Source organism: Sinohyriopsis cumingii, chromosome 4, assembly GCF_028554795.1.
Source record: "Sinohyriopsis cumingii isolate HCF-2022 chromosome 4, ASM2855479v2, whole genome shotgun sequence".
NCBI classification, from domain to species: domain Eukaryota; kingdom Metazoa; phylum Mollusca; class Bivalvia; order Unionida; family Unionidae; genus Sinohyriopsis; species Sinohyriopsis cumingii.
The window spans coordinates 112,769,634-112,792,449 of NC_142964.1; the positions used below are offsets into that span (position 1 = coordinate 112,769,634).

Sequence of the window (22,816 nt, forward strand, 5' to 3'; positions counted from 1 at the left end):
AGCCCATTTTGTTGATAAAAGTTTAACAGGAGATTCTGTCCCAATTTTCTTTTTATATAAAAAAATCGATTTATTTACTTGTCATTGTCTTGAATTCTGAATTCGACAAATGGTTTCTTAACTATAGTGCAAAGAATGTATATTGTTCTCCAGTCGATCCTTCCTGTTTCGCCTACGTGACAAATTAGTTACTTTGAAAAAAGGCAATATAATTAAAATATCTTTTTTTTTAAAAAAAAATGTGCCAGCTAATTTGTTTTATGAAATAATATCCTTGAGGGTTTCAATATTTATATTATTTATATAACTGTGCCAGAATTACTTAAATATATTTTGAAATAATGCCCTTAAGTCGTTCATTAGTTCTGTGACTAGTAGCTCATCCGCATACTTTCTTGAAATAATGCTTTCTGTTAATTCAACAGCTCTATAACTGTACCAAACGTAACCTTAATGCTGTTTTTTCACGTTCCCCTCTCTGCGTACGAGTCTGTTAGTTGGAAAATGACATGTATGCCAGATCACCATACTTAAAGGTGAACTTTGGATAATTTTATTTTATTTTTCCATTTATATTACATGGACACATGCGAATATTATTAATCTGAATGTGTCCTAGGAGTCAATATGCTTAAGTTATGTGGCGGTGGTTATCGTTATCTAGAAGCTGATCAACCACAGTGTTATTGCCCAGATAGAGTGGGTAATTAAAATTGGTGGATGAACTAAATATAGATCTGAATAGAGACATATAATAGAACATCACGAACCCCGTATATAAAATATAACAATCAATAATAGAAACAAAATAAAATTGTGCAAGACACTTGACAGATAGGCTCCTTCTCGTGAGATGACATCTCTCTTGCATCCAGCTTCTTATGGGTCTCAACTGCAATATGGATCCCTTCCACGTCCTGGTTACGTTGCATTGTTGTGTGTAGCGATGTGTGGAACTATTTCCATTGTTCTCTTTCCCCTTTTTTAAAATCTTCTCTTTACCCTTTGATAGAACCATCGCTCAAGACTTCCAATACACATCCCTTGGATCTTGATTTAATGAGAGCAAATACTGATATTCTTCTTGAAGTCACGATCCCTGCTAGCCTGACTCTTTTTGCGATGCAGAAATTTTATAAATCATGAAATTTTTCTAGGGAACCCCACCTATTAATTAGCTTAGCCAACCAGGATTCCATTTATCTAACCGCCGAAAATGAACACACACCTATCCAGGTTAGAGTAACTCATATTTCGCGCCTTATTAAAAAACCGATTTCTGAAAAGTTTCATCTATGGGGCCGTCCATTTATTACGTACGTATGGGGGGTTGGGTTTAACCCAAATGCATACGCTTGCGTATGGAGTGGGTCTACTGATAATGTACGTATGCACTGGAAACAGGGTGGGATGGTGTGAAACCAAGATAATAATTTGTCTAATACGTACCTGTTCGACTGGGTTAAATCGGCGTTTGAATTTTAGCGGGCACTATACACACTTTTTAAAGTTACGCAACGTATTTCTTTGATGCAGTCAGACAGTCAACGTCAGTGGACTATCTGTTTTATTAAACACGTTAATATTATTCATCCTTGATCGTTTCTGCATGGATTAAATATAGGCCGTTCTATATAATTGGGGGGGGGGGTACGTCAAGCGTACATACGCAGGTGGGTGTGTGTGTGTGTGTGTGTGTGTAAAAAAGTACGCATGTGTACAGGGAGGGGAGAGGGGTCAGGCTTTGCCAGATTTTTGCGTACGTACTAAATGGATGCCCCATGTGTTTTACAATTATGCTAGCAGTTAGACCAGGATAAGGTGAGGCAGGTCCGGTTTTAGGCCGATTGGACCGATTTGACCCAATCGGGCCCCGCGCTTACAGGGGCCCCGTGCGTTAGTAATTATATATATATATATATATATATATATATATATATATATATATATATATATATATATATATATATATATATATATATATATATATATATATATATATATATATATATATATATATATATATATATATATTGAGAGAAAGTAATTTTAAAGCGATGGAAGAAACTTTTAAGTTCAATATCATATAAAACTTGTTCAAAGTTTATTTCCAAATGTCATCTCACAGGGTGCCCCGCCCGTAAATCTAGTGGGCACCGCGTTTGCTAAGCCCATTCCTGAGTTGAAGATCTATAGAAATTAACAATATTGCCATTAATCGTATGAGTACTAAGTATGTCAACACGTACGAGGTGAGTCAAGGTTTTAAAACATGAGCGAGTCTTCGTGTTTCTTAACAGGGGCTTTATACTAGATAAAAATGTCAATGTTCACTTTCATACAAAGATAGTCTTGGTCCAAGAAAACGTAATATGCAGTTTTATTGGACAGCTAGTTTAGATTGGTGATAGTTCTCACATATCTGGCACAGGCAAAGTAGTGTAAAAAGACTGTGTATAGTTTAACACTAATAAATTATCAGTATGTTCCAAGCAAAATATAACGAAACTGAAATAACCGGGAAGATTTATAATAATTATAGTAATCATCATCACCGTCATCGTCGTCGTTGACGTCGTTCAATGGTTGTAGTAGTTACATTGTTCACAGCATAATTCATTGAACAACAAATGGCGACTCATTCATACTTCATACTAACTATAAATGTCTAATGTTTACCAAATGCCATTATTATGGGACCTTAACTAAAAAATAGAAAGAGTTTGTTTCCAGAGTTATATACAATACTCTTTGAAAACAGGAAGTATCTCCAATTACCTGTCCACCACTATTATTCCAACAATTTCTGATGTTTGCACAAACTTGTCTGAAAACCAAACGATCCACATTTGTTGCGTGTGGTAGTTCCATTCCAGTTTCTTTTCAAAAATGACACATGTGAGGAATGCTTCTCCATGTGTTCTTTAGTATACACATATGTTCTATTATGTACACAAATAATTTAAAGTTCCAGTCATTTCACAACAAATATAGCATGATCTGTAAGTCTGCAGTTTCTAAATTTAGCCATAGTTTTGGCACTAATCATGAAACCACGGAAATTGCCACAAACATCAAGATCTTATAGGTCAACAGCAACCACAAAAGGCAGAAGAAAAATAGCGCGGAACATCTTTCGACAAGAAAGCATACTTAAATAAGTATTATTCCTTGAAAGTCTATTTATCGCCAGGAATGTGTATGATATTCGAAATGTTATTCTTCTTAAAAGTATATATGCAAAAGGCCGTGTCCTTGTAGAGTTTTCATATTATAAATGGTGATGAGATCCATCCAAAATGTCATTATACAGACAGTGTAATGCAAAAATATTTTAGCGCCATTTTTCTTCACTTGTTTTCGTACGCTGTCCATTTTGATGCATTCCTGTTTTAGTTTTCTTCCATGTTTTTAATTAATTATATTTATTACCAATATTTTCGGCATGACAGAATTCGACGTTGATCTGGGCTTTAAACAATATTTAAGTGAAAATTGGTCAATCTCTCTGTGAGCCTCTAATGCGAGTAACTGATCTTATTTTGTTATATTTTACTTACACAGGTCATCACGTGATTGGTCATCTTTAGAAACAAAGATGGAAATATGTCACTCAAAATTGCACACATTCAACAATGTTCTGCTGTTTAATTGTGTTTTGTTTTCTTCTTTGACTGTTTTGCACATATTATAATTGCTTCCAAACTTTTTCAAATGGAATAAAATACTTTAATCCTGATTGGATAATCTCTTGGCAGAATTGTTAGACATTTTGTCTCTGATGCAGAATCCTGGGTAACTATTTTTGAACCTGAATCGCTTGTTTGGCTCAGTAAGTCTTCAAAGGTTTTAGAAACAAGTTCATAAAAAATGACGAAAACTCGAGTTTCTTTTTCTTGTCAATATCACAAATGCCATTCTAGCAGTGGCGCAAATCTCTCAGGATGTTACCACTTCTTAGTGGTTTGTCCGAATCCTTCTGATTAGAATGCGAAAAGCAAAAATCATCCTCATAAAAAATCCAGATGATCCTTGTTTTGCATTGTTTATGGAAGGTTTTGTTTTCACACGAAATTTGCTTCGTTAACTTCATTCTCATATTATGGAAAAGTTCTTATTTTTATATATGTATTTGTAAAAGAGATTCCAGACTTATTATTATGGTAAATAAGTGTTAGTTTCAGTAGGCATCTGTACAAGAAATGCGAGACTTAATGTTAAGGTGTTGGAGCGTTTTTATATTTATTTGTAAGAGAAATGCAAGACTTGTTATTATGATAAAGAAGTATTATTTTCAACATGAATCTGTAAACGACTTGCCAGGATAAAGGTGTCCTTTTTTAATTATATGTTTATTTTCTTTTCAGATAGAATACTGCAGTACCAAAACATTCCCACGATTTGGATTGAAAGTTTTTACTAACTGGCCTTTTACAAAGTTTTAATCCCGGAAACATCAGACAAGGTAAACGATGTACACTATATATGATGCACACAAACTCTTTCATGGAACTATAGGGTAATTTAAGATATTTCGTCTGACGGCATAGTCATAAGTTTGACACATTATATATGTGTTATTGAATAAACAAACCAAGCATTAGATACAGTCTATCTGATCCATAAATGCAATATATGGTTAACAAAGAAGTCAACATTTTCAAAATTCAGCACAGTGGCACTGTCTGGAATACAAAGAGCGTTAGACTAGCCAAGGTGGTCGAGTGGTGGTATTATGATGACCATGATATATGACTGAGATTGAAGTATTGAGTTCAAATCCTCAACATAGATAAGTGTATTTTTACATTTCCTATCTTAAAATTGTTAATTTAAAACCCCTTTTTTTAAATCCTCCCTCATGTGTGGAGTTAATAGGAAAAGAATGGCATTTGTTGCTTACCCTTTGCAACATGAAAGCATACGCCCAACAATTTTTCATGAGTTATTGCTAAATATTTGTTTCCTTCATCACATCACATTCATCGTACGCGAGTTAATCCAGTACAATGCAAGTTCTATGGCCGACAATACCTATAATAGCCTGAAGTCAGTAGAGAAAATTGTGCTTTTCACACAGAGCTACATGATCTCTTATACATGCACGTATCTTTCTCTTGGATCTGCAATACCTTTATGTGTTCGAAAGCTTACAAACAATAGTCAAAATAAATTTATACGCCAAATCGTTCTATTAAATTATCAGAAACAAAACTTAAATAAACCGAATATTTCTATTGACTGACATGCAATATAAACAAACACAAACAGGATTCTAACGTCAAACTCTGCCGCAGTGACATAATTCCTTATGTTTACTTAACCTCTGACCAATCTGAAGGAAGTTTCTGACATTTTACTTGAACATAAAGCTGGTCAATTTCCCGGATCACCCCATCTTTCCTTTATGTAATTATTCATAGCTTTGACAAAACACGTATTTTAAAGCGTGGCGTAAAAGTAGACCTTGGTAATTAGCTGGTGCGGTATAAACAAACTGTGTGAACCGGGATATGGCCGAATCATGAAAGGTTTATAAACAGATGGATATGACCAGATATGTGAGAAATTTACGACAGTGTCCACTGGCTCGTGTGATATTACATTTTGAGATAAAGAAATGGAAGCAATAGACTGGTACAAACTATCATTTATGTTGATTATTACGTGTCACCACACACGAACGATTACTTTTGCACAGCCCTTAGAGCAGTCAGTGACAGAAGGTAAGAGTGAATAACTCGCATCTTAGTTGTAGTGTTTTCGGTTTATTTCTTTATTTGCTCCTGAAATTGATCAAATTAATATATAAAAATAATATGACATATTGTAGAAGCGTACACTAATTCTCTTTAGTGCCACATTTCCAAAGTTCTCTGAACAAAATGAGAGATTACTAATAAACTACTGTGGCTACCTCTTTTTTGTGTGTCAAAGTCCAACAAATGTTATTGTTATACATTAAACAAATGATGTGCATTTCACCGATTTATGTTTGTCGTGATCGATATTATTTCGATCACAGCTAACAATAAAAAGAACTTCTCATTTGCAATAGGACTGTCACAAACAAAGCACTATTTTGACATCACCATGTTGTTATTATTATTATTATTTTTATTTTTATTATTATTATATCAAAGTAAATACGTATTGATGTATAGAAGATAATTGATAATGTGAAATTTTATTGTTAATCAGATCCATTCATAAAGCCACTCAAACCTCCAAATAATTGAATAATTGTCTATGACACCGGCTTCCTCAATTATTTTTTTATATCTTAAAATTAAATTTGTTGCGGGTATCTACCAGAAGGTTTGCGTAGTTTTGAAGCAATATATATATATATATATATATATATATATATATATATATATATATATATATATATATATATATATATATATATATATATATATATATATATATATATATATATATATATATATATATATATATAAAGAATACAAATCAAATGGCAAATAACAGTCCTTTCAAGTGCACAGGATCGAGCAAGGGATCACGTTTGTCAGGGATTGATTAAGATAAATCTAATAAACTGACTACGAACAGTGCAAAACTAGTATCTAGCTAGCCTAAGCGCTTTCGACTCTTAATGAGTCTTTTTCAAAGGCGAATAGAAAACAGACAAGACAAAAAAATAAAGCAGACAAACCGTTGTCTTTGTAAAACTTTACATGACTACATGATTACATGTAAAGTTTTACAAAGACAACGGTTTGTCTGTTTTATTTGTTTGTCTTGTCTATGTTTTGTATTTGCCTTTGAAAAAGATTCATTAAGAGTCGAAAGCGCTTAGGCTAGCTAGATACTAGATTTGCACTGTTCGTTGTCAGATTATCACCTAATATGTGCTCGTTTATTTCTTTCCTAGTTTAATTTTAAGATTACTTGTCCTTCCAAACACAGTGAACATGGCGGCCATTCAGTCCAAATTGAGTTCGGTGCTAGAAGTAAATGACATCCCAGATGGAATTGCAAAAGTTGTCGGCGCGTTGGAATCGTCTCTCCATCTTCTAAATTGTTTGCCCCTCCACAAGAGCGACAATTGTTACCACCCTAACGATTATTGTGAAATCGACGTTAAGGACTTTACGTTACAAGCTAAACTGACGATCTGCAAAAATCCGTGGATATTGAGAATTGACTTCAAACTCCCTCAGGACCTGAAGAAACGAATACCGGGTATAATCAGACCGTTGGTTTTTATCGATGTGGAACCCATTGTTCTTACTCTGGACAATAACAACGCCGACGGGGTGACCACACTTATATCTAATTCAAGAATAGCCACGGCGGGGCTGAATATCTTCGGCATTAGTATTAATGCTGCCAAGGTCTACTTTAATTTCAACTTGTTCGTTCGTTGGGACTGTACAAGGCCATCCGATAATGTGAAAAGATTACAATACAACACAGCCTACGATGACGGCAAGCCTGGAAATGATATGAATAAATTGTATTATAAACTGAAAATTGACTACGAAATCAAGACCAAACGATTCCCATGCTTTTGCTATAAATGTGAGCGTTGTGAAACGATTGTCGAGAAACAAGGGCATTTCGCAGAAGGCCCAGAATCATGTAAATCGGGTGAGAATTTATTATTATTATTATTATTAAGTTCCACACATATTCCAATCCTTCTTAATTTTCCCGCTTGTTTCTACCCCTCCCTGCTGAGATAAAAAATAGAATGTACCAAGGCTACAAAAATGCACACACCTTAGTTATTTCATTCAACAGTGTATAACTTCTAACCTGATTGTCGGCCGGGGGTGGGGTGGAGGCGTCCCAAACACTGTCAACCGACGAGGTAAACACCACAAACTCACACCTCCTGCCAGCTCAGAGATGAAGAAAAGGCTCGAGGGCTCGATGCGCCATCTAGCGCGTCGTAACAGGCGACCAATGGAGACAGCAGCCTCTGAGGCATCTGTGATTAGCGTGCCAGACTCGAGATCGAAAGGTGCGGATTCGAATCCTGCCATCGTATCAGCCTTAATCGGTTAATATGATGTAGTTTTGGGCAAGACACTTTGCTCCAATTGCCTCGGCACTAAATAGCCTATTAGTGTTGATGTGTCATAAAATGTCAAACGAAGCCAAATGGGGGAATGACGTTACGACGATGGTCACTTATATCTTCTGGGTTGTAGTAAGTGAAATTTAAAGCGCTTATTCAGGCTTAGCGCTTCCACTAAATTGAGAAAACTGAATCAACATTGAAATGAATAGCAAACAAAGTGATAATTTGATCTTCCTTGCACTTAATGATGTTTGTATATGAATGTTTGTTGTATCCCCGGAAATGTTATCTAAGCCTTTGGAATTATGCAAAAGACAGTGAGTAAAATATTAAACATTTAATTTGAATTTAAATGCTCTAAAATTGAAAATATAATTTATAATAGAACTGTTGAATATCAGTTATTGATTTCATTTGCTCTTAATGACCTTGATGCAACCGTGGCTCCTTACAAGCAATACTAGCCATCTGGATGAAGTAAGAATACATCTTATAACATTTTTACCGTGTTCATTATTCTTCTTCGCTGGATGATATAATGAAGTACAGCAGTTTCAAGCAATCTACAGATACAATAGATGACAAAATTGGTTATTTTGACCCTACTTACACTAAATAACCACTTTAAGACCTTCGCATGCTCAGAAAGCGAGATCACCACCCTTGTTGAACTCAGCATGCAGGATATTGTACATTTACCTTGAAGATCACATTTTTCTCTTCTAGAAGTTCGAGAGTGTCAAAATATGAGTTTTAAATCTATGCTAACGTTACTGACTCTGCCAAGCCCAGGGAGTATTAATTAGCTGTGTCATAATAAACATTTAAATTACCCGCTAAGTAAGCTAGCCAATCAACATGTTATAAAGGTTTACCTTATCACATTTTCTCTCATGTACTGGGTCAGTCGGAAACTCATTGGGTCACCTATACGTGGAGTGCTTTCATATCTTATACAGCAATTCATTTTAAAGTTAACATTCTCGCATAGAAATTTCATGAAATTTCACAACTGAATTGAAAGTTTTGTCAGTCACAATTGTTGACTTTTATGGAAGTAATACCAGTTTTACAGAAATATCTAAGCTGTTTGCCAACTCAAGTCAATGAATTTTCCATGAGCTCTACATGTTCAGTTGAACTAATAGCACTGCGAATCCCTAGTAATCTAGCTTTCTATGGGGAAGGACCACTAAAGGAGGCGCTAATCACAGTAGACCCGTGTTACCCGTAAATTACATCACCTAGTTTGTGTTAGGGCATAATTTGGGTCATACAAAAATAATAATAATCATCGTCGTCATCATCATCATCGTCGTCGTCGTCGTCATCATCACCACCACCACCATCATCATCATCATCATCATCATCATCATCATCATCACTTTTAGTCTTCATGTAACAGAGGTCACCTACCCAGATTACATGCATGTATGAAATATATCACTCAACCAGGAAACAACAATTTTGTGATTCAGACACTGACTGTCCAGCTTGTATAGATTTTGCTTGATACAGAACAAAATGGTGTAGGATATTAATATTATTGAGTTGTTTGCATACATTTATAAAAAGTTGTGTGATTTGTATTGCAATTAATGTGCGAAGGTAAATTGGCATTTCTCAAATTGTCATGCATGTGGCATTTAACAACAACGTGAAACTCATGTTCTGTATCTGTACTAAAAGGGCACATTATTTCAACATATTGGATATTTTAAAACCTACCTATATTTACCATTGTAAGAAAGGTTTCGTTTCTGAACATATATTGCAAGCAAACACTGTGCGAATAGTTTAAAAAATCTATATAGTTTTGACAACTCTAATTGTTTATGATTTTATTATAAAATCGTAGCCTATCCATTGCAATTAACTCGTTTTTGTCGAAAAAATATCTTTACATCATTGTTTAAATATAATGAAAAAAGAGGTTTTCATTAATCACCCACTGATTAACATAAACTTCTCCCATTTCGAATGAGAACAGTATATTCTTCAATTGATTTACCTAATAATCTCAGTGTTTGCCTTGTGTTAGTTGTAGGCTGCAGGTTTATTTCGGGAATATATCATCAGTCATCTTTAATAATCTGAACCAGTAACTACCACTTCTTCAGTATCTTACTACTTTCATTGGCATTCTATCTAACTCACTATACATAAAATAACTGTGTTTGCAAGACTGATAATATATTTACAGAATGACGTAAGTACAGCTTCAATGTCCTTTGTACAAACCCCAGTCTTCTGACCCATAATTTAAAATTAGTCCTATTGTAGTCTCAGATATATGGAATATAGTTTCTGTAGACAGTTTGCCAAAATGATTTAGTCCAGCCTTCAAACTGTAAAGTGCCTTTGCAGCTTATGCTACAAGTGTTTCTTCACACATATACCACGAGTTTTCAGAAGAGAAAACACAATACAAATATTTAGAAGAAAAATATTGTTTCTATCAGGCAAACACCGAAATATCCATTTTCGTATCCTCTCAAATATTCCCATTTACGAAAAGCTATAATTTTAATTTGCTTTCTTTTCTCCAGGATTATCTTTGGTTTCAAGATGTTGTAGTATTCTTTTATTTTATTTTTTTTGAGAATACTTTGAAGTTGGATAACAGTTGTGGCAAAGTTAATAAATTTGTCTGCATACTACAGCGCGAATAACGTAGTGAATTCTAATATTACATCATATACTGGTCATAAATATGTCTTTAAATCAGTTAGAATTAATGAAAATAAAATAAGTGATATAACACAACCATGCCTTGCCCCAGCCAGGCAGTTAAGTGTTTCTGTTAAGCCATTTAGCGTTTTCACAAAAGCTTTGACAGGCATTTTACCTACCCTCCTCTTGTTGTTGTTGTTGTTGTTATTATTATTATTATTATTATTATTATTATTATTATTATTATTATTATTATTATTATTTACACTTATATAGATTGGAGCGAATGGAGCACCTGTCCTTTCGTAGATGCTTGTAATGATCTTCCCGAGACAAGAACTCGGACTAGAACTTGTATAGGACAATCTAAAGGCGGACCACCGTGCCCCGGAAGTGCCGAAAGCATTTGTAGCAGACCAGTGAGAGCACCAGTGAGAGCACCAATAAGATTAAGTCAGGAAATCATTTGTCGATAACGCAATCAACCAATATTCTGTATTATACTCGGAAATCACATACATGTGAACACAGGTTAAACGGTTGTCATTTCGCTTGAATAAATTTTAAGTTTTCAACTTCTGCTTGATTTTGTTTCTTTGGTGACAGACAATGTATTGAATCGCTTCGTGTCAACTTGTTTGTGATCACGTACGCACGTACGTACATATGTACGTATGTATGTATGTATGTATGTATGTGTGTATGTGTGTGTGTGTGTGTGTGCGTGCGTGCGTGCCTGTCTGTTTGTCTGTCTGTCTGTATGTATGTATGTACGTATGTCGTCTATAATAAAACAAAATATTAATAAGATTGACGAGAGAGTATATTCTGTTCTTAATGGATATAGTTTGCATGAATCGTTTCAAACTGTGTAATACATTATTTTATATACTACTATTTTGGCTTCAAAAGTTAAAACAGAAAAGTTAATGACGATTCGATCTAAAGTTTGGTTGATACATTCACAAGAAATGTATGCCTCAATTTGATAGTAAACTATTGTGTAAACCCACCCACCCCAGTTATTCGATCTCCTGTAAATTATTTTAAATTATTCATGTCCAGATGCCAGTTGCTTATACCGTATCATGTGTCTGTCATCATACCGCTTTAATCATAAAGCGCAAGGAATGAAGAATTGTCTACTTCATGCACACTTATCGATACATTTTGTTACTGTTTTTGTTTTTGTTTTTTGGGTGCTGCTGTTTCAATTTTCAATTGCAAATTTCAGGCACGAAATGGAATCATTTGGATCGGACACATGTGTCTTCTTTCTAGATGCAGAAAAGACTGTCTGTCATCCGTTCTGTAATTGGAGTAGATTTGGTTAGAACAAAACAATATAAATTTGGCCTACCTGGATTTCGATATTATCGTTGGGTCAGACATTGGTTGTTCAAAGTATTTTAGTTTCGGTTTTATGGGATCATAGTAAAGTAAACATATATGTCAGACTAAACAACATAGTTTTAATAATGCGAATGTTTAAGAATATTTCAAGCAAACGGATAATGGGCAGCTCTAAAACATTCAGATTAGACGAGCCCAGCGATTTTGTGGATGAAAGGTGAAGAGTAGTTCGATAAGGCACCGAATAGATGAGAATTATTGTCATCAATACTTAGCAATAATTTTACCCCACGAATTTGAAAAAGAAATACATGGATTTGCTTTCAATCTTGGTATATGTTGCATAATAAATCTGGCGAACATTCAGAGAAATTGAAATCAACTTCGCAGATTACGGCTAGATGGAGTAGTAATCTCTTCCCATCACACAGTCATTATTTGCGCTCTAACTGTGTCATACTTCAGATGGTTTTGAGGCAAACAATGATAATTATTTTTTTATAAAAAAACAATATCCAAAAACGCACAGAAGACCGCGTTTTTCGCACAAAGCTACACGCTCTTTAAAACACTTGCATGTATCTGTTTCCTGGGTTTGTAACACTTGATGTGTTCGAAAGCATACAAACAATAGGCAAATAATATATACATACAATAAATTGACAACGAACAGTGCGAAACTAGTACCTAACTAGCCTGAGCGCTTTCGACTCTTTAATGAGTCTTTTTCAAAGGCAAATACAAAACTTAGACAAGACAAACAAACAAAACAGAAAAACGGTTATGTTTGCAAAACTTTATATGGCTGTTTCTACAGGAATTAAACCTTTAACTTTATTATGTTTCAACTAGTTTATTTCACCTTGTTGATACTGGAAAATATTTTTATTGACCTAGAAATCGATGAGGCATAACGACATCTGTTATTTTATGTAAATTTATGTAAGCGCAAATTATATCTCGGATATTTCATTGTTATTGTAGTCATTATAGGCTATTAAGCAAATTTAGAGAATTATTTAAAAGAAAATGTGTCGGCTGCAAAAGATAATTTTATTTGTGCATGGCTCTCTTTTACTAGCCTTCTTGGTTTAAACCGCTTAGTTTCAATATTCTAAGGCGGCGTATAGTGTAAGATTCCCTTTCTTTCCTGGTTTGGGAACTCCAGTTGGGGTTGTGAGCAATTGCAATAAGTGTTATATCACTGAAAGTGCGGCCAGGGGAGGAGGCGTGTTCTGCGACCAGGCTTCTGTACAGCTTCTTTGTCATCCAATCAGATCTATGAATGTTGATCCTCTTGTGTAGCTTTTCAATTAGTCCGACATACTGAAGGCTACAGATCTTACACGTGATGAGATAAATTACGTTCTCTGTTTTGCACGTTTTATTTGGACCATGTATGTTTAGCTTTTCTCTAGTCACTATGCTAGAACATGTCCTGGTCTCTATCATATGTTGACAGGTTTTGCACCTTTTATTGCCACACAGGCCAGATTAAATAGGGTGGTCTTGATTAGTGATTGGCGTTAGCTTCGCCCTGACCAGGCTGTCCCTGAGTTGTTTTCTTTTCCTCTGGTAGGCTACTACAGGTTTGTTAGGGAGGATTAACTTTAGTGCGTCCGACGATTCCACGATGGGACAGTGTTTCCCGATGATTTTACCTACATTGGGGTTGTCTGGATTGCAGGTCGGATAAATGGTATCCTATCAGCCTTTTCCTTCTTTCCATATTTTAGTAGGTCATCGCGGTGTGTTTGCTTAGCCTTTTGAGCAGCAGGGCGGGCGAACAGACTCTAATAGGTTTACCCTGGAATTGTCATACCCTGGAATTGTAAAAAAATGTATACCTAAATTTGGTACCAGTATGGAGTCATTCTGCCCTGCTACTACACACAGGTTAAAATATTTTATCAAGACCGATTCGATATCTTGTTCGAAGATCATGTAAATTTATAATCTTCTGCGAATTAAAATTATTATTAATATAATAATAATAGATGTTGGAGAAGCACATTCTGTTAGAATAGCACGAGAGCGACTAGAAGCAATAAAGAAATATCTTCCAGTAATAGATTCTGTCAGACAAAAAATACAAGCACAAGGAGAAACACTGGAGGATTTAGCAGAGTCATCTGAATTATTATTTAAACCAATTACAACGACTACTGAAATAGTTCTATTAGGAGATATTAAAGATCCTGAGGAAAAAAAGAAGGATATTCTTCCAGTATTAGAAAAAACTGCATTGAGAACTAAAAAAATAAAAGGAATTTTACGAGATCTTCCAGTTCATATAGATGTAGCTCAAGATATTGCTAAAACTTATGATCACGCTCAACCTCCACCTCAACCTCCACCTGAACCTAAATCTAAACCTGCTGCTGCTGAACGTGTTACTCTTGAAGAAAAATTTAATAGTAGTGGTATGAAGCTTATATTAAATTTTCCACTTAATAATCATAATGAAATAAATAAATTTGGTGCATTTGCTTATACAAGTTTTTCAGATAGACATAAATATTTAAAATTAAACTATCTTGAAAGTGTTACTAATCGTGGTACATGGGCTGATTGGTTGTATAAAACAAGACAAAATATTACTCGGTTAACCAAGCATGATAAGTATTTTGCTTTTCTTGATGGATTTAGATCACAAGAAAGTTTTAGTCGAAATATAAAAGAAGAAAAAAAGATAGAAATGGCAGAAAAAAGGAGAAGAAAAAGAAAGAAAGGGAAGAAAAAAGGGAAGAAAAAAAGAAAGAAAAGGAAGAAAAGAAAGAAAAGAGGAAAGGTAGGAAAACTATAAAAGAAATGATTATGCCAACACGAAAAGGTGAACCAACACAAGAAGGTGATCAAGAGCAAGAACTTTTATACCAACTTCCTCCACCTTTGCAAAAACAACAAACATTACCATCATCAGGTTCTGATATGATATTTACCTACGATGCGCTTGATACTTTTGAAGATAGAAATAAATTAATTAAAATTGCTGCATTTGATTATAATGATATACATAAATATATAAGACCAGAATATGTTGATGCGATAAAGACTAATAAATGGATTTCTGCATTATATTTTGCTTCTTTGAAAATGGATGTTGACTTAGAAGATCCAGGGTTTAAAAAATTTATAGGTGATGTGTACGTGGAAAAAGCAAAACAAGTTCTACGATCACCATCTCCAGAAGAAGATGACGAACCTGAACGAACACCAGTACCACCAAGATATGATCCTGGTGATGTTGAACCTACACCACCACAATCTCCAGATCATGGTGCTACTGGTAGTGGTTTAGGAAATAATTCTGTTTGTCCTGATAATATTGTCAACGATGTGTCACGATTAGAAGTTCTTCTTGGAGGAAAACGAGCTGGAAATTACTCATCAAAAATAATCAATGAGGCAACTGATATTTGTCGGCGATTATTTCAAGTTGGTATCGTGAATATTGGTGTTTATCGAAATCTTATTGATGAAATTGTTAATGATTACAGTGACTAGTTGTTAAATAAATAAATAATTAAATAAAATGATTGTACACGAAAACCATCGTAAATCCGTACCTATTGGGGTAATGAACTCGCGGTTACCAGTGTACGAAATTACTTACGGAAGTGGATTCGGTGATGATGTTATAGATTTTATCACGAGGATAGCTCCTAAAGCAGGACCTATCGCAAAACGATTATCAATGTAGGCGATGAATTTTATTCGTGATAAAGCCACTGCTGCTATTGGTAATGTTGCTAGTAAAGCGTTCAATACCGTCAAAGATAGAATAGAAAATTTAATACGTAGAATAAAACAGCCGGTAAAATCCCCTAGCACTAAGATGGTTCCGGTCAAATTGCCTAGCACCTCGGTGATGCCAAGTGATGTTAGTAAGGTAATAAATGATGCAGCAAATCCAAAATTAACGGAGTTGATAAATCAAGAGGCAGAAAATCAAAAACTAGCAGAGTTAATAAATCAAGGAACCGAAAAAATGAATACGAGTCTAATATCAGGAAGTGGTCTTCGTTTTAGAAGATAACAAATTTAAATAAAATGTTTAAACGAATGTCCGACCCAGCTTTCAACATGGATGTAGAGGCGCGTAAAGATGAATCAATGAGAGATTATCAACATTATTTATATGATGCAATATCACCAAATCAAGAGGGACGAATTGAACTACGAGTTCAGGATACAAGTAGATATTTTCTACCTTGTGAAGCATTTATTGAGATTGTGGGTGAAGTTGTAACAAACGTTGCCGCTAATACACCATACGGACTCGGTGACAGAGTTGGTCTTGTTAATAATGGTATTATGGCATTATTTAAAAGTGCCATATACATGATTGATGGAAAAGAAATTGAGTTAATTCATGACAATGTTGATGTTGCTACAACGATTATAGGCCTAGCGAGGTATTCAGATGATTATTCTAGATCAGCTGGTCCAAGTATGATGTTTGTCAAGGATAGTTCAAACTCTGCTGATCATCATCCATTTCTTTATGTAGAATTGGATCGTGCTGCCACTCCTGCTGCCCCAAATGCTGGAGTACCTAGACCAGCTGGTGATTTTTTTGGTGCCGTATGCTCCAAATCCTACTCATAATTTAGGATTTTCTATGCGTAAACTAATGTTAGACGGTGATCATAGAAGATTCTCATGTGCGATTCCATTATCTCACATATTTGGATTTTGCAGAAATGTCAGAAAGGTTATTTTTGGAGCTAAGCACACAATTGTTCTTCATCGAAAAGGTGATAGTAATGATGCTATCTGGAGAGAACCTGTTGGTATTGCTGGTAAAGTAGTATTATCTAAACCTACACTATGGATGCCGGTAATGACTCCATCGATTATTGATAAACAAAAAATACTTTCTTTTATGGATCAAGGTGGTAAATCAATATTATCGTGGTTAACAACAATTACTGATAGTATCACTAGTAGAGTAAATAATATTTTTACTTAGCACTTATCATCAAAGCAAGGTGTTTCTGCACCAAGACATATCTTTATCGCTCTTCAAAATTCCAATCGATTAAATAGTCAAACACATAGTCCAATGATATTTGACAAATTTGGTGTTACCGAGGTATCATTGAGAATAAATGGACATCAAGAACCATCTGAGGAGATATCATTAAGTTTTGAAAATAATTCTGTATCACGTGCATATTATCGTTTGCTGAGTTATATGGGACGAGATCAAAATGTTGATACTGGTTTACAAATATCAGTTAGATTTTACAAAATTATATCCGATTTATTATTTTTCACTAGAACATATTGATTTAGTTAAACAATCCGTCGTTGACATACATTTCCAAGCTAAAATAGATAATCCGAATCCTGATGAATTTAGAACAATTGCTGTTATACTTAGCGATAGGACAATGCTTCTCGAGGGTATTGTTGGACGAATGAGAGTCATTGATGCTCCAGTGGAAAAAATGTGAGATTAATTTAAATCAATCGTTTTTACTATAAAATGCCATACAGTTCTGTGAGTGTGACTCTGACTCCGGGTCAGGTGAAAAAACTTCAATCAAAAACAACAAAAATCTGTGGAACAAAAGTAACATTAAAACATAGTCAAATTTCCAGTGGTGGTCCAAATAAATTATCGCTAATTAAAACTCAAATAAAAAATTTTAATAAAGCGAAATCGGCAAATACTGGCGTTCAAATTGATCTTTCCCCGAGTGCTATCAAGGATATAATTAAAACAGGTGGAATATTTCCCTTTTTCGCTGCATTACCAGCATTAATAGCAGCTGCTGTTCCAGCCGCAGCAAAGGCAGCTGCATTAGGCGCTGCTTGATATGCCGGTAGTAAAATAGCAGAAAAAATAACAGGAGGAAATTATAATAAAAAAGAGATCCGGATTAAGGCTACCAGGAACCCCGCCATCGTGGTACGGACGCGGCCTAAGACTACCAGGAACCCCAGCATCATGGTATCCAAAGATCCGCTAAGTATTTTACCGATGTCGAATTTTGACTTAACTGATGCCGCTAAAAAATTAAAAATAAAATTCTTCAGAGGTGTTTTTACGCGAGATCAGTTACCGAAACAACCGAATCATAATGAAACAGGAATTATAAATCTCGATAATAGTGATGGTCCTGGAACTCACTGGGTTGCTTACGCGATCAATCCACGTGGAATTATTTATTTTGACTCGTACGGATTAGCGCCACCACGGGAATTTCTAAAGCATGCACAACAATTAAATATTCCAATTTGGTATTCAACGTTACCTACACAAACATTAACTGATCCGCCAATATGTGGTCGTGAAGCAATTAATGTTCTTGATGTATTATCAAAATCAACTAAACCATATCATAAAGTCGTGCACGAATACACCGCTGATAAATTAAATCAATCAATGATAAATAATGTTTGATATTTACGGAAGACCTCTCTTATCACGAATGTTAAAAAAAACATGTCGACTTAGATTTATCAAAGTATGCAAGAAAAGATGAAATTAATAATCTTTTAGCACTATCAGGAATAGATCCAGATGAGGTTGTTATTTTTCAAGACCAACATGGAAAATTAAAAACGAGTAATATCAAATTAATTGATATAATTCGACGAAACGAGTATAACAATCACGTGAATGATTTCACTAGTCTTCAAGAAAACCATAGAAAAACCGCAAACGATCTCACGAGTCTTCAAGGAAACCTTGGAAAAACCGCAAATGATTTTACGAGTCTTCAAGGAAATCTTAGAAAAACCGATGAAACTGTTAATAAATTCTTCGGTGTTCCGTCTAATGTTAGTATAAAACTCGATGATATCAAGAATAACATTGACCTGTTCGAGGGAATTCGAGTACTGATTCCTGGAATTATTGAAAGAAACTGGTTCTATTAAGATTCCACCCGGAATAACCTTGTCACAGGTCAATAACATCGTATATACGACATCGACTGGATCCTCAACATAGACACAAGAAAATAATACCATCAAATATACTGCAGCGATCACCGGCATATACAAGTTATATATTTTTAGTTCTGTGAGATTCAGTATAATTGCTGCAGAATATAACTGGCGACATCCCAGTGATAGGTTTCTCGGATTTTTAACTGTTTTATTAAATAAGGGAATCGAAGAAACATTTATACTAGAAACTGATAAGACAACAAATCCAACATCGTTCTGGTGGTGCATGGAATTTATAGCTGAATCACCTCAATTATTTACTAAATAAAATAAAATAATGAGTACCTCGGTCAATGATGCATCTCAATATAGATACAATCAAGCGCGTGAATGGCAAATATCGCTGAAAAATATCATTGACACGTACACGGGAAAAATAAAAAAATATCGACGACGATTAGTCATCGTTGATTTGATTGTTTATTCGCTATCCGCAGCTGTTGCTGGAACTGGCATAATATTATCCGCAGTAACAATGATGGCGCCGGTAGCCGTGACTATCTGTATTTCAGCGACAACAACGATTGCAGGTGTTCTTAATATCATTGCAAAAAAAATATGTTCGTGTACGAGTGAAAAATTATCCGATTATATAATCCGATTACACAAAGCAACGGTCGCGTACTCAAAATTATCCTTGTTGTTATCGGCGAGTCTCAGCGATGGAGTTATATCTGATTTTGAATTTTCGTCAATGATTAGCGTATACAATCAGGTTGATATTAAAGCTACAAATGTTAATAATGTCGGAATTACTTCAGCAGATCGCAACAAACACAATCCCGCACAGGACCACGATGATCTCGGTAAGTTCGACTAAGCTAGAATTTAGTATTAATTTTCCGACTGCAATTCCCGTAGATGAGATCGCTCTAGCACAATTACGAGTGTATCACAGTTGGCCAAACATCAGATCAAAATCTTCCACCGTGTTCTGCACATAATCGTGTTTTTCCTCGGATTCCAGTACCACATCGCATACATTGCATCGGTCCTGAACAACCACGACGAATACACTGTAAATATTGCCCGCAGAATTCTCCTCTGCAGGATTTTTTTAAAATAGTCCAGTAAACCAACCATTAACAATTTGCACTGATTCATTATCATATTAGATATTTGTCTAAAATATAATATGAATATATTTGATCTTGATGATGCCGAACAGTATCTAAATGACGTTAATAGTGCGAAAAAAGAGTTTTACGATGATGGATTATCTCATGTATGGTCTACGTGGAAAATTGTGAACAATACTGTCATTGATAATACGATGAATGTTGCACGAGCGAAAACAATTATTAATCATATCGGTAGTTATGGTAAGAAATTTATCTTTAGAATAAAATTTATTGCACAAATGAATGATTCTGTTGTGTGGATTATTCGTGATAAACGTGATCCTGTAGTTAGCGGGGGAAAAAACTGTTATTTTGAGTGGTGATTCTAAACCCGGTCTATTGACTGGCATTGATAAACCGTATTATGAGCGATCGTATCCTGTAACTGTAGTTGTTTATGGAATTTATCAGCTTAATGAGTTGGAGATCTTGCTCCGATGAAACTTTCTTCGTCAAGGATAAATTGTGTGGCCGGGATCGGGTTTAACAGATTTAAGACGTAAAAAAATAATCACATGGGCTGAATCAGTCGCGGACAAAGGAGCATCAATAAATGATGTTGCTGAATTATCAAGGAAATTAAAATTTCCCATGATGGTAAAAACTTTATCGGGGTAAATTTTATATGAATCAGTAAATAAATCGAGAGGAACACCAATTACAATTATTGATCATAATTCGCACGCGTGGACATCTTCGGTAACAATATTTCCACGGGATCGTATTGTTAAATTGTATTCGTCAAAATTTCCTGGAAATATATTTAATTTTGTTTACGAAATAAGTAAATCCGATCCAGTGTCAGTGTGGTTATTTAAGAGCTCCGAAATTGAATATGATCAATTTGTAAGATCTAATGGTGATTTATACAGAAATGAATCATTACATAAGGAGATGAAAAAACTCGCGGAAAATATTCCATGAATTCTGAACAATTATTAGTTAATTGTTTTACAGTTCCATCGGTTGCTGCTCATGCTGCTCGAGAAAAAAACTTATGGAAACCGACAAGAAATGAATTTCTCAAAGATGTGCAGATGAGTTGTATCGAATACGGACACGGCGGTTTATGGAATACTAAATACAATTACAGCGATATGATATCCGTTGATATGGTCGCGTGTTATCCAGGAAGTTTTCTAGGGATGGGTGAATGCGCTGAATACTTTTAAAAATTTGGACATCCTAATGACGAGATGACACGAGTATCAATTAAGTGTCGGCTGCCAGATTTTCCTTTGACAGGATTCGCTCGTGTAGTATTATTTGAATTTGCTAAAAATCTTCATAAGATTTGTTATATTTGGTTTGGTAGACACTTCTCAGAACGACGCTGGGTTCATATAGCACTACTGAGATATATGCTTGATTGTTCAATATTAACGTCGTTGATGGTCAGCGAGGCGATTATATCGTATAAAAAACAAACTAATGTTTGGTTACCAACCGAGCACGACGAAAAAACAGCAAAACATCTCGGTAGAAAAATAATTGGTAAATTCACTAAGGTGGGGCATATGATCACCGACGACATCATTCACGATTAATCATGGACGACGCTGAATTAGATTTTATAATCGCTGATACAGCTGCGAGAAATATACTTTGTAATCGAGAAAATATTTACTTACCAGATGGAAATAAATTAGGAACAGTTGTTAGTTACATTGATGGAGAATCTCCTCAGTATACCCATTTAAGATCTTTGATGCTTGCTTATGTTTCTATAAATTTACTATCGATGATAAATAAATTTCCTAATGACGCAGTTAGAGTAGCTACGGTTTCGTTTTATATCGATAAAAAACATTCAGCGCTATTAGAAGGTTTCGTATGTGATGGTTCATCATGGGGTTCATGGAGAATTAAAAACGAAAATATACTCAATTATTGTGAATCAGCTGATGTTGTAATTAGGGATAATTATTATCGCGATGAAATATCAGAAATGTCGTTGGAACCATCTGTGTATGATCCAGCATCTAGACATAAAACAGTTTACCTAAACGGCAGTTTTTGTTGATAATGGTTCTGCTTCTTTATATCTATTGCAATATCAACTATTGTAAGTACATATTTGTATGTTTTTTGATTAATAATATCATGCGGTAAAAACACAATATCAGCTTGATGAACTTCATTAGGAACACTAACATCAAAATGTGCATATTGAATTCGTTTAAGCGGTGGTAAATAAATTTGCCATATTGCCTGTTTGGATAACCATAATTTAGCAGTAGAAAGTTTTACTTTCGCAGCCTTAGCAAGTTTATTAATTGCTGCTTTACCCTTCCAGAATCCAGTTGGGGAATAATAAATTGATTCCATAATATTAATTACCGGCACCTAGCGCTAATTTACCTTTCATTGCAGTATTTATTAACCAACTAGCTAATTTTTTCCTAATGGATTTATTAGGAATATAATTTAATGTATGAATCAATTTTACGTCCGCGAGATGCCTTTTATGTAGAACATTGCTTCGATAGGCAATATCATGAACATAACATGCCTTATCAATAGCATTTACTGGTTCTTCATTTGATTTTGGTTGATCATAATTGTCAAGTCTAATATCAAATCGTGTCCCGGGACCACAATAATTATATCCTGGAAGATGTTTTTCTCCTGGATATTTAGCCCAGGGAAT

At 34.8% G+C, this 22,816-nt stretch overlaps 1 protein-coding gene across 2 annotated transcripts; it reads left to right on the top strand.

The window, feature by feature from the left end:
• The first annotated feature begins 5,497 nt into the window (after positions 1-5,497).
• On the top strand, positions 5,498-11,294 carry LOC149801913 (uncharacterized). Of its 2 annotated transcripts, none has more exons than XM_089954362.1 (3): positions 5,498-5,726; positions 6,899-7,617; positions 11,003-11,294. In XM_089954362.1, the coding sequence occupies exons 2-3, from the start codon at positions 6,939-6,941 to the stop codon at positions 11,200-11,202; spliced, it is 879 nt and encodes a 292-aa protein (XP_089810488.1). In that variant the 5' UTR covers positions 5,498-5,726; positions 6,899-6,938; the 3' UTR covers positions 11,203-11,294. The 2 variants fall into 2 exon arrangements, with proteins under 2 accessions (XP_089810488.1, XP_089810487.1); XM_089954361.1 differs by having other exon boundaries at positions 6,934-7,617.
• Positions 11,295-22,816: the final 11,522 nt, after the last annotated feature.